This window comes from Choloepus didactylus, chromosome 2, assembly GCF_015220235.1.
Source record: "Choloepus didactylus isolate mChoDid1 chromosome 2, mChoDid1.pri, whole genome shotgun sequence".
Classification (NCBI taxonomy): Eukaryota; Metazoa; Chordata; class Mammalia; order Pilosa; family Megalonychidae; genus Choloepus; species Choloepus didactylus.
The window spans coordinates 41072966-41087247 of record NC_051308.1 but is presented as its reverse complement, the minus strand read 5'-3'; the positions used below and the strand labels follow the sequence as shown (position 1 = coordinate 41087247).

The 14282-nt window shown below is 33.2% G+C and overlaps 1 protein-coding gene across 1 annotated transcript in view; it reads left to right on the top strand.

Annotated features, from left to right (window-relative positions):
• The window catches only part of LYPLAL1 (lysophospholipase like 1), a 46658-nt gene that overhangs the window by 19974 nt on the left and 12402 nt on the right, over positions 1–14282 (top strand). Inside the window, exon 3 of the mRNA XM_037823680.1 lies at positions 13677–13846. Coding sequence (XP_037679608.1) covers positions 13677–13846 — 170 coding nt within the window. The remainder of the gene's footprint in view (positions 1–13676; positions 13847–14282) is intronic.

Below are 14282 nucleotides of genomic sequence, written 5' to 3'. Positions count from 1 at the left end.
TCAAACTTTTTAAAAAATTATTATTATATCTGTTATGATGAACTGTGATCAGTGGTCTTTGATGTTACTTTTGTAATTGAATTGTTTTGGGGTGTCACAAACAGCGACCGTATAGGATGGTGGACTTAATAAATCTTGTATGTGTTTTGAATGCTCCACTGACCAGCTATTCCCCATCTCCACCCCGCACCCCCTGGGCCTCCCTGTTCTCTGAGACACACAAATGGTGAAATTAGACCATTGGCTTCTGAGTGCTCAAGTGAAAGGAAGAGCTGCACAACTCTCATTTTAAATCAAAAACTAAAAATGATTCAGCTCATAAAGAAGTCATGTTGAGACAGGCCAAAAGCTAGGCCTCTTGTGCCAAACAATTGGCTGAATTATGAATGCAGAAGAAAAAGTTCTTGAAGGAAATTAAAAGTGCTACTCCAGTGAACACACAAATAATAAGAAAGTGAAATAGCCTTATTGCTGTTAAGAAGAAAGTTTTAGTGTTCTGGATAAAAGATCAAATCAGCTTCAACATTCCCTTAAGCCAAAGCCTAATCCAGAGCTTAAACCAACCAACGCTCTTCAATTCTATGAAGGCTGAGAGTGGTGAAGAAGCTGCAGAAGAAGTTTGAAGCTATCAGTGGATGGCTTGTGAGGTTGAAGTAACAAAGCAATTTCCATAACATAAAAGTGCAAGGTGAAGCTGCAGTGCTGATATAGAAGCTGCACCAAGTTATCCAGAAGATCTAGTGAAGATAATTATTGAAGGTGGCTACGCTAAAGAACTACTTTTCAATATGAATGAAACAACCTTCTATTGGAAGAAGTTGCCATCTAGGACTTTCATAGCTAGAGAGGAAAAGTCCATGCCTGGCTTCAGAGCTTCAAAGGACAGGCTGGCTGTCTTGTTAGGATATAAAGCAGCTGGTGACTAACTTGAAGCCACTGCTCATTTACCATTCTAAAAATCCTAGGGCCCTTAAGAATTACACTGCCTACTCTGCCTGTGCTCTATAAAATGGTCTATAAATAAAGCCTGGATGACAGCGTATCTGTTTTCAGCAAGGCTTACTACATATTTTAAGCCCAAATATTGAGACTATTGCTCAGAAAAAAGATCTTGTTCAAAATATTACTGCTCATTGAAAATGCACCTGGTCACCCAAGAAGTCTGATGGAGATATACAACGATATGAACGTTTTCCTGCCTACTAATACAATATCCATTCTGCAGCCCATGGATCAAGGAGTAATTTTGATTTTCAAGTCTTAATATTTAAGAAATACATTTTGTAAGGCTATAGTTGTGATTCATCTGATGGATCTGGGCAAGTAAGTTGAAAACTTTCTGGAAAAGATTCACCTTGTGGTGGTTTAAAAAACAACATTAAAATGAGTTTGGGTGAATTTGAGGGGTTCAAGATTTCAGTGGAGGAAATAACTGCAGATGTGATGGAAATAGCAAGAGAACTAGAATTAGAAGTGGAGCCTGAAGATGTGACTGAATTGCTGCAATCTAATTATGAAACTTTAATGGATGAGGAGTTTCTTCTTGCCGATGAACAAAAAAAGTGATTTTTTGAGATGGCATCTACTCCTGGTGAAGATGCTAGGAACATTGTTGAAATGATAACAAAGGATTTAGAATATTACATAAATTTAGTTGATAAAGCAGCAGCAGGGTTTGAAGGTATTGACTCCAATTTTGAAGGAAGTTCTACTGTAGGTGAAGTGCTATAGAACAGCATTACATGCTACAGAGAGATCTTTCATGAAAGAGTTAACTTTTTTGTCTTATTTTAAAAGATTGCCACAGCCACATCAAGCTTCAGCAACCACCAGCCTGATCAGTCAGCAGCTAGCAACACTGAGGCAGGACCCTTCACCAGCAAAAAGATTACGTCTCGCGGAAGGCTCAGATGATGGTTAGCTTCTTTTAAATAAAGTATTTTTAATTAAGATATATACATTTTTTTTTAGATGTAATGCACACTTAATAGACTATAGTATAGGCATTAACTTTTAAACACTGGGAAACCAAAAAATTTGTGTGACTTGCTTTATTGCAATAATTATATTAGTGCAGTGGTCTGGAACTGAACCCACAATATTGCTGAGGTATACTTCTATTTATTTTCTCTCCTACATTTTCTTTCATCAGTTTTGAACTCCAAGTTTTTCTGCTCTATGAGTATTTCTTTGAATATATGTTTTTCATACTAGAGCATACTGAAGATATCATTGTGCATTTTAAGTCTTTCCATTGTTGCCATCTTTAGATAGTATGCCAGATTAAATAACCTGTTAATTAACCACAGTTGTGTCCTAGAATGTTTCTGGTCTCCCATCGTTGGTGCTTGCTGTTGTGTAGCTTTGCCCAAGCCAAATATTTATGGAAATGAGAAGAGATGCTAAAGCAGGTGGTGAATTGAAATTTGGCAATACCTGGTAGGAAACAGGAAAAAAAAAATCTTGCAAAATGCACTTGAAGCACAACTTAAAGTAGATCATAATTCTACTATCCATTTTAGGCAAGTGAGACAACTTTTAAAATTATGAACAGTGAAAAAAATGGCAGAGTTTTCCTATTTTATACATTTACAAAACTGCCCCTAGATACTGTGAATTAAATTGAACTAAAGGACTCCTTGCTTTTGCATTGTTGGGTCTGCAGCAGAGAAAAATAGAATAGGCCTGAACCTATAGTTTAATGGCAGAAAAGACATAAGATTATTAAACATACATAAATTTTTCCAAATGTGTTTTGTAAACCATAAGTAAAATGAAAATGTTAGACAACTAAATGAAAAATTTTATATTATCATAATTCCACAGAATTATGCATAGGATCCTATGGAAACATGTAGCAGGGGCAATGATTTGTAATGATTGGAGATATGATGGCATAAAGTACCATGCCTTTCCTTAATGTTTTTTCTTTTCATTTTTAAAATTTTTGCTGAGCTTTAGTATACATATAGTAAAATGCATGACAAAGTACATGTTATCACTACTTAGATGGAGGTATAAAACATTTCCAGCACCCCAGAAGGCTCCCCTATGCCTCTTTACAGAAGTGTTGCCACAACAGAGCCCCTCAGGGTATGACTACTATGACTTCTACCACCATAAATAGGTTTTACCTGTTTTTGAACTTGGTATAAATGAAATCATAACCTATGTACTCTTTTGTCTGGCTTCCTTTTTTCATCAGTTATAAAAATTATTAATATTTACATAAAGTTTTACAAATTGTTTATTTTATTAAGCAATGAAATGAAGAGACAAAGACTAAATAGATTTACAAAAATAAAAAGCTGGATGTCAGTCATGTTATCTATGAATGTTACCACATATCTCACTAGGTGGCATTTTTGGTTTAGAAGGCATTAACATATATATTATTGATAGCTTCTCTTTCTGGATGTTCTCTTTTCCACCTGGCTTCTTTTGGTCATTATCATGTTTGTGAGATATATTCATGTTATATATAGCAGTAGTTTATTCTATGTTATGTAGTGATTTGCTGTATGAATATACCATGGTTCATTGGTCCATTTTACTGTTTATGGGTATTTGGGTTCTATGAAAATTTTGGCTATTTTGGTTTTGAGTGTGCTGCTATGCTCATTCTTGTACATGCCTTTTGTTCTTTATGAATTCACTTCTCTTGCCTATCTGGAAGCGGAATTGCTAGGCTATAAGAATGTTATATGTTAAGCTTTATTGACTTTAGTACCTAATGCCCAAACATATTTCCAGAGTGGTTGTAACAACATATGCTCTCTCCAGCAATGTTTGAGAGTTCCATTCATTTCATATCCACATGAACACTTTGTATTGTCATCTTTAATTTTAGCCTATGTACAGGATATATAGTGGTATTTCATTGTACTTTTAATGTGTATTTCTCTGATGTTAATGATGTTGAGTACCATTGTGTAGTTTATTGGCTGTTATTTCTTCAACAGAAATGCCCATCCAAATCATTTGTCCATATTTTTTTGGTTTTCTGTCTTTTCCTTATTGATTTGTTAGAGTTTTTATATGTTTTTTGGATGCAGTTTACTCTTGTTGGCTATGTGAATTCACACATCTTCTCCCTGCCTGTGGCTTGCATTTTCACAGTCTTGAAAACATGTTCTGAACACAAATTTTAAATGTGCAGTTCAGTGTGTTTTGATAAATATATGCACCTGTGCAATTATCACAATTAGGATAGAAAATATTTCCATTATCCTAGAAAATTTTCTTGTGATTCCTTCCAATCAATTCCTACTTCACATCAGCTGCTATTTTTCTGAAATCTATCACTGTAGCTTTGTTTTACCTGTTCTTGAACTTCAATTAAATGGAATTATTTAATCTTTTATTTCTCTCTTCTTTCATTCAGTGTAGTGTTTTTGATATTCATCTATCATGCATGTATCAATAGTTCATTTTATTTCTGAATAGTTACTATATTGTATGAATATGCCACAATTTGTTTATCCATTCTTCTCTTGATGGACATTTGACATTTGGATTACTTCAAGTTTGGGGGATATAATGAATATTGAATAATGCTGCTATAAATATTCTTGAACAGCTGTTTTTTTGTGAACATATTTTTATGTATTTGTATACTCTGTATTCTATTCTGTTGGTCTTGTTATCTATTCTTGTCAATAAAAAGCAATTTTTATTACTATATAGCTTTATAGGAAGTTTTAAAATCAGGTGGTATAAGTTCTTTTTCATGATTTTTGGTCATTTGGGTTCTTTGCATTTCCATTAAATTTTAGAATTAGTTTATCAATTTCACAAAATATCTGGTTGTTGATTAGAATTGTATAGAATCTATGGTTCGATTTGCAGAAAATTGAGGTCGTCTGGTCCATACACATGGTTTGTGTTCTCATTTAAATTTTCATTAATTTCTCTCAGGAATGATTGGAGTTTTCCATGTAGAGGTCTTACGCATCTTTTGCTAAATTTATTCCCAAGTATCATATGTTTTTTTCATGTTATTGTTGTGGCTAGTACATAGAAATTCAATTGATTTTTGTATATTCTTATATCCTGAGTTCTTCCAAAGTCCGTTATTATTTCTAGTAGTTATTTAGCAGATACCTTTGTTTTTTGTGTGTGTGGAAACAGTCATATATCATCTATGAACAAAGGCTGTGTTACTTCTTCCTTTTCAGTGTTTATGCCTTTTATTTCATTGTCTTGCTTTACTGCACTTGTTTGAACTTTCAGTACAATGTTGAATAGAAGTGATGAGAGAAGACCAGCTTCCAGTGTATACTTAGAGTGAAAATCGTCAGTATTTAACTGTTAAGTATGTTAGCTATAGGTTTTATTAAATGGAGGAAATTTCTTACTAATCTAATCCTAATTAGAAACATGAATTGTTTACATGCTTTTAATGCCTCTTTTGAAATAATTATGGTTTTTGTGTTTCATTTTTTTTTAAGATGGTGAATTACATTGATGGATTTTCAGATGTTAAACCAATCTTACATACCTGGGATAAACCTCCACTTGGTCATAATGCATTATCATTTTTATATATATCTGAATTCAATTTGCTATTATTTGATTATGGATTTTAATATCTATGCTCATGGGGGATGTTGATCTGTAATTTTCTTTTCTTGTAATGTCTTTGATGTGTTTTGTTATCAGGGTTACTCTGGCCTCTTAAAATGTGTTAGGAAGGTTCCCTTCTCTGTTTGCTGAAAGGGTTTCTTGGTATTTCTTCCTTCAATGTTTGATAAAATTCACTAGTGAGTTTATCTGGATCTGGAGTTTTCTTGTGTGAAGGCGTTGATAATGAGTTCATTTTCCATAAAAGGATTAGGGTTATTCAGATTTTCTGTTTCTTTTTGTGTCAGTTTTTATAAATTGTAATTCTCACAGCATACCTGTTGAGTCATTCTGGATCTGCAAATAAAATCTTCTGGCAATTCACTACATATAATGCCATTCTTTTAAATATGAGAATTCTGTCTCAATGACATGATAGTAGACATGTTCTTCCTGCAGTTATGTTTCATGGATAGCATTTCTTTTTTCTTTTTTTCTTTTCTTTTTTTTTTTTCTTTAAAGACCACTCCTGCTTGAACTCTGGGATTGGAAAAATCAAATTCCTTCTCTTCACAGTTCCTCTCATTGCTCAAAATGGGAAAGTACATCTGATTTGAAGACTGGATGTCCCACTGAAACCAGATGACTGATATTCTCCAGCATCACATTTCTGAACAGGTTTTTCTGGGATATGTCCAGCAGGGACTACTCTATTTGGGTGAAGTCTGTAACTACATCTTTCAAGTTCATTAACTCCAGTGGCTGCATTGTCAATAGCTCAGCTGACAACTTCTTTTCTCTTGGTTTTCACTCATGACCAGATAAGTGTGTGGAATGCTGAGCTATGTGGAATGCTGAGATATCCCAGAGCCACAGGTGCCTCCCTGGTGGGTCCAGTGGGAACAAAGCTCAGTACTCACTGTGGAGGCAGCACTAGGGTCTAGGGAACTGAACCCTGAGATGTTTCCTGGGTAGTCTAAGTCATCATAGGTCAGAAAAGTTGGGCTTGGGTGCCCACTGGAGGGTTCACACCCCTTAACTGTCCCTCTGGCTGAATCCCTGAGACTGGGCTGAGATTCCCAAATGCCGTTGACCTGCTGGGTGAAGTGGACTCCTCAGCACAGTTAAAAGGGGAGGTATTGGGAAGGAAAGATCTGCAGAAGCAACAGGAGTGGGAGAGTGTCTGTTCCAGGACCAGACTCCTCAGTCCATATCAGGACTGGGACCTGGGGTTTCTTTTGAAAGGAGTCTTCAAATACCAATCTGTATAGAGAAAGAATACTAATTTTGGTTACATTTTCTCCTTATTGTTAACTATGCAAACTATAAAACCTTTCAAAATACCCCATAACTTTAATAAGAAGCATTCAAACCAAAACTTGGGAAAACATTAAGCAAGAAATTTACTGGTCAATAATTTCTTAATTTGTGATTGCTTAAACGTTTGATTATATGACTCCTGTTGTAGAACCCAGGTTGTCTCCCTATTGGTCCCTATAGTTAAGAAAGATTTAGTTAGTTTTGCTATTGAGACCACCTTTGATAATTTCACTCATGGGAAAAATATCTTGCAGTACATTGTTTATCATTATATTTTAAATGGGTTTATTGTAAGCAACATGTAGTTGGGCTTTGTTTTTTCTTTAACCAATATGACAATCTCTGTCTTTTAAGTGATAAATATAAATTTAACATTTATGTTTTATATAATTATTGATATGTTTGGGTTTATGTTTACTGCTTTTTTGTACCTCTGTTCCCCTTTTCTGCTTTCTTTGGGATTATTTGAATATTTTTAATACTCCTTTTAAATTTATCTTTTATCCCCCTGGTTGTTCTAGGGATTACAATGTACTTAGCCAACCTTTACCTTCCACTTAAAGTTAGTTTTTCCCCACTTTAAGTAAAATGTAGAAGCCTTACAACCATATAGGGATCCTCTTGCTCCCTTCTCTGTTATAGATGGCATATATATTTCATCTACATACACTGACAACTCCACCAAACAGTGCTGTGTTTTTTTGCTTTCAACAGTCATACATATTTCAAAGAACTTAGGCGAACAACAGTCTATTATATTTACTCAGTTGTGGCCTATTACAGCATATCAGTATGTCTTGATTAAATTGTGAATTACAGTTTTAGCTGTATGGTATCCCTTACCTCAACTATATTTAATAGATGCTTTTAATCAGCTAAGTTAGAAGTATATTAAGTAAAAGATAGCAGTAGTAAGATTTGCATAATACCTCTACTCTTTGATTCACTATTTTTCCACATGAAGTGCATATTTATGTTTTTCATTACACATGTATTTTAAAACAAACTTAGGCTCTTTTTATTTAGACATAGTAAACATTTGGCCAGTCTTTACTCCATCACTTAGGATTCCTATCTGAAAGCAAGATATTAGGAGATCCTGATACCAGTAACAGTATAATACAAGTGAACTGGTAAGGATCCCTGCTAGAGTCAGCTATTTTAAAGAAATAGTGTACTTCTCTGGTATTTCAAATAGTACATTTTAAATGCCTATTAGTATATAAAAACTTGTTTTCTCAGAAACATGATTTTTTTAAGAAAACAAATGAAAAATTTGACTTTCATATCTATAAATCATGATATGGATATTATAGGAATTAAAGTCAAAAGATATTCATAACAAAAAAAAATAATTTTAGACATTCTTTTGTTTCTAGCTTGACATAGATTATCCACAGGTGACATGAATAATTATTGACATTCATCATTCAACAAACACTTTTTAAGTACCTATTATATGTCAGGCTTTGTTCTAGACACTAGGGATATCACCTTGGAAAGATAAAGTATCTGCTGTCAGGGAGCTCATGTAGAAATGGAAAGTAAGAGGGAAATTAAATATAATAATTTCAAATAGTGATAAACGCTTTAAGAAAATAGATTGGGTAATGAGATAGAGAAAATATGTGTTTACACTACAGGATGGAGGATCAAAGAATGCCTCCCTGAGGAGGTGACATTTGAGCTAAGACTAAATGATCAGTAGGAACCCACCATGCAGAATTGTGGCAAAAAGCCTTCTAGGCAGAGGGATATCAGATACAAAGTCCTTGAAACAATAATGAGCTTGTCTTATTTTTGGAAAAGAGAGGCAAATATGACTGGAACCTAGAGAATGACGGGAGAAGTGATATGAAATGTGGACAAAGAGTGAGATTAGTGTCAGATTATATATCTTAAAGTTTATGAATGATCTTTTGATTTTATGCCATTTAGGGAACTCAGATCAAAATAGAACTGGTATCAAGCTGTAAGTCAAATCTTTATTTATTTATTTTTGTCTTGAACATTTTATTCAGCTTAATATTTTACCAATGTGTGATTGGTTGATTGATTAGTTTATTTAGGAATCCTAGAGGTATTCTTTGCCAAACATATTTGTTTATTGTGTAATGTCTGAGCTGTTTTTTACCAGCTAATAAAGTGATTTATTTGAGAAAGAAGGTGAATGAGTATAACACATGGGCTAGTTTGTTTAGCTGTTTAAAAAACAATCTTACTTTTATGCTTTATTTAAAGATTATGCTAACATCTGAGGAAATTTAGCATTCTTGAATATGTTTTCTTTTAATTATAGCAATATAAATAAAACAAAGTTCTAAATTATTTTTCATTAAAATTTTCCAATTATCTCCTTTAAACAGAATTTTAATTCTCTTAGAGAATTGAGAGAATAAAAAGCTACTGTATTTGGCAAAATAATTAATTTGAGATTCTTCCCCTACAGAGCATTTATCCCTGATGAATTAAGGCATTGTCAAAAAAAAAAGTTAAGTAAATGTTCCTTATTTCTACTAATGGCTGATTCCCAAAATGATTTATAATTTAGCCTATGATATCCTTATTTAAGTGTTTAGACAGACACTTAGAAAAATAGCAGAATAAAACAAAAAGAAATAATTCAAGTGTCGCAATCTAATTCAAGCTTTGAAATGAGTACTATATATTCAGTTTTGATTTAGAAGTTCTCTTGTGATTTTAGTGACAATTTGAATAGTTTTAGGTTTCTTTTTTTCTGACAATGACACTAAGGCTGTGTTGATGGCATATGCTTTTATTTTCATAATATTTTAAGAAAGTTAATCCTGAGAAGGAATTCTGGGAAGTACAAGGCTTGAATGTTTTTGGCCTTCTCTCCCCTTCTAATTCCAATTTATCTACTTCTCTTGAGCCAAGCAATTGCTAGGATCAGAAAGTGTATAGGAACAAGGAAGAATTTAGGCTATGTAGGAGTCCTGGTAGAGAGAGCTGGTACAGTTGAGAGCCTGGAAGGCAATGCAGGAGAAGCCCCTAGATGAGGATCAGAATGTGGCAGATCCTGGAAAGCACTTAGTCTGAAAAACTGACCTCCTTTCAAGTTTATGTTATAAAAATATTAATTATCAGACAATAATATAATGTTAATTAAAACCCAAAAACTATTATTAAGGATAATTATTTAAGGAAACTATTTTTAAGTTTCCTAAATACTTGATGAATTTCTTGGATAAATAAAGAAGAATCAATCTCCAAGAATAGCTAGGACAAGTATAAAAAAAGAGACTAGTGGTGATGATGGTGGGGTGGTGGACTTTACCTCGCTCAACTTCAGAACACACTGTAAAACCCCCTGTGTGTGGTCAGTGTGATATTGACACAGGAAGGGATAAATAAATCAATGGAACAAAATAGAGACTTTCTCAGCCTTTCTTCACCTGAATCACAGAACAGAGAAAATGATTTGTGTGACTATTTTCTCAAAATTCCTAAGCATAGTACAAAACTAGTACCATTTTAGATGCATGTGGGAGAAGTCAACTTACTTTATACACTGTGTTTCTTAGGCATTGGGAGTTAATTCTCTCACAGACCCCAGCTGACATAGACTAAATAATATAGAACTATTAAATATACTTCAAAGATAGAATTTCATCTTTATGAGAGAAATGTACAGGCACAATTGGCTATCCAAATGGAAGAAAATGAATTTGCATCTGTATGTCATTCCATGTATGAAATAAATTCCAAGTAAATTCAAGACTTAAATATAAAAATGAAAACATATTTTAGAAGAAAATCTGGATATGACATGTACAATCTGTTGGGAAGACCTTAAACCAGGAGACACAGAAATTTAATTTTTAAAAAAGGCATCTGATTGTACAAAAATTAGTCTTTTACCTGGCTGAAAGAAAAAAAAAAGATACCTTAAATACATAATGTCAATATACAAAAATAGTTTTGGAAAAAAATTGAAATACAGATGGCAAATATTTAAGTGTAAGTGAAAGAAAAGTACTTTTCTATATTAATAAGAAAATAAACGAAACACCGAGAAGAAAAAATAGCAAACAACATGAATGGGGAATTCTGTTTATGGGAAGTTCCAGGGAACAGGCAGAACTAATTTAAAGATATAGAAATCACTCACTCAGTGGTTGCCTGGGAAGTATTTCGGAATTGCTTGCCAAAGGGCATGGTGGAATTTTTTGAAGAAAAGGGAACATTATGGATCTGTGTGGAGTTGGTAGTTAAATGTCAAAACTCATTAAACTATGTGAAGTGTATGCTTTTATTTATGTAAATCATACCTCAATAAAGTTGATTTTAAAACTTTAAGATAAAAATTATACCCTTCAACCCAGCAGTCCTGTTCCTCAGACTATGCTCTAGAGAAGAAAAATTATGATATATAAAAAACATGTATGCAGATATGTTTAATTCAGTGTTTTTAGTGGCTAAAACCTGGGTACCAAATGAATACCCATTAGTGGGGGAATGGCTAATTAAATTGTGGTACATCTTTATCATAGGATATTATGCAGCCAAGTAAAAAGGGTAGTCTAAAGTTACACCAAGAGGAATGATTTCTGTAAAGTATTGTTAAAAAGGAAAAGCATGATGCACATAAGGATAGCATGTAGGCTTATTTTATTTTTGAAAAGCAAATAGTGCAATAAAAAAGAGCATGTAAATGTGTGTGTTTTAATGCACACGTTAGAAAAACATTTAAGGATGTCTATCAGATCATTAACATTTAACATGGGTTACTTAATATGGGAGGTAATATGTATGGTGGTAGTGAAAGAAACAGAAATTATGGAGAGACAAGTGTGAAAAACATCACAACAATACGCATATGTATAGCATCTCATATTTGTAAAATTTTATATATCTGCATAAACTAAGAAAAAATGTTAGAATTTTATGTAAAGACTTATAGGGATCTACATTTTGTGAACATTTAAATTTTAGAAAGCATGTTGCAAAGTACTCTTTATGACGTGATTATATTTTAGTCAATAAACAAAAGATCCCCTGTAAATGAGTTTTTGTTAGATTAAAGTCAGAGCACATTTCTTGTTTCCAGGTTTCTTTCAGCTTCTGTGACAAGCTTTCCAAATATAACCGTCTTGATTTCCAGGCTCCTAAAATGGATGTCCATTTATTTTGGAATGGTATTATCAATATAGAAAAATACTGGTGCAGTACCCCTGTTTCCTTCACCACCACCTATTCTAATTCTTGGGTGCTTCCCTAGTGCAGAACTGCACAGACTGTGAGGTTTTGATACAGTGTAAGAGAAAATGGGAAGGGAATATTTCTAGTTCCTTGGGTTTTTCACTAGAAAAGTACAGGAAAGCATATTCAAATCTCATCTGGTGTCTTTCAGCCCCCTTCCCCTTTTCTTCTGATCTTGGCTGCAGATTTTCTTCTTTTATTTCATTTAGGTAGCTGAAACTGAGATGAAGACAAGTAGTAGATGTGTTGATCTAGGAGGAATCCTCCATCTATGGTCATTAAAGAGAAACGTTCTTGTTTGGGTTTAGATTTCTTTCATCATGGGATGGGTACTTTTGGTACTGGCTGGGTTTTCTATGGCACTCTTCCATATAACATGGACTCTGTTTTACACTCACAAAAGGAGAAAGCTGGACTTAGCAAATGATAAGCGATATCTTTATCAAACTCTCCCTTGGAAAACCTTTGTTCTCCATGTTTATCTAAAATTTCCTCCTGTTATCTCTTTACATTTGCCTATAGGGATCTCTAAGATTGTTTTTGTTTCCCTTTCATTTACTTTTACCAACACAGAACTCCTTAATCCCATTATAATTTGCTAAAACATTTGGAATGCTGGTGTATGTTTATATATGTGTGTTTAGCTGATAGAACATTCTAGAGTATGGGTGCACAGTGTGAAGTATCTTATAAGATCAGCCTTGTAAGTTCAACAAAATACCCAAATTAAAGCACCTTATGTAAAGCATCTTGTAAGTCCAACAAGACACCCAATTTGGGACTCAAATGGTACAAACAGTATTGGATAATGTATAGTAAGAGCTTCTAGATACTATTTATATCCAATTAAACCCTCTTGTTTCAAAGTTTCCAGAGAAGTTTAACTCAGCTTTCATTCTTATGTGGTAGATTAAAAACCTTTTAAAAGCATTTTGGTGAATTATTTTTCCACTTTTAAGGTATTGCTTTTTTTTTTTTTTGCATGAGCAAACATTATCCAGTCAGCTATGAATATTTAAATATTGAACCTTATATTAAAGAAAAAAAAGGATTAAAAGAAAACAAATTTGAAATTTAATAAAAACCTGATTGTATACTTGATTAATCAGTCATTTAAATTGAGACATCCATACACACATGTATATAATTCCCCTGTTGTCATGTGAATTTGCTGGAGACTTGATGAATCTTAACAGTTGGAGAGAGTAAGTAAAGAACTGGCATTAGTAAATGCTAATGGAATCAAAATAATTATAGGAAAGTTAATACAGTATTTGGTGAGGGAGTATTTTTTATCATGAACTTTTTAACTTATAAATTTGGAATTGAAATTATTCATTAAAAACACTAATCTTTTGGAAACCAAAGCATCCATTTTAATATTTTCCTTTCCTCCCTCTCTCCTTCATTTCTTCCTGTCCTCCTCTTTCTTTCTCTTATATTCTTTCTTTCTCTCACTTTCTCTCCTTCCCTCCTTCCTTCTTCCCTTCTCTCTTTCCTTATCCCTCCTCTCCCCTCTCCCTCCCTTCCCTTCCCCTTGCCTCTCCTTACCTTCCTTTGGTTTTAAACAGGCCCTATACTCCTATGAGAGGAGCAATGTCCCATGTGTGGTTTGACAGATTTAAAATATCAGATGACTGCCCAGAACACCTTGAATCAATTGATGCAATGTGTCAAGTGCTTACAGATTTAATTAATGAGGAAGTAAAAAGTGGAATTAAGAAGAACAGGATATTAATAGGTAAGACTTTTAAATGTTGGTGATTTATATTTTTTCACTTTTGTCTCATATATACATTGAATTCTACTTGGTACATTATTTAGGAATACTTATTTTATCATTTGACTTATTCATAGTTTCAGATTATCTACATATTAAGGGTTTCAAAACTATCACAATTACAAACAGCTCATTAAACTGTAATGCTCTTTTTGAATAATAGCATATTTTGAGAATCACATGTTAACTAAAATTTTATTTTATTTTGTTAATTTTCAATTAAGGGATTATTCCTTTCAATTTAAAAAACATTTAGGTAGCTTGAGTTTTATGAATATGTCTAAACAACTATACCATGATTAAAATAAAGCAGAATGTACAGTCAAAATATACCATCAAATTCATGAAAATTAAAACTTCAAAGTTAATATAATAGGAATAGGATATTTGTAAACTT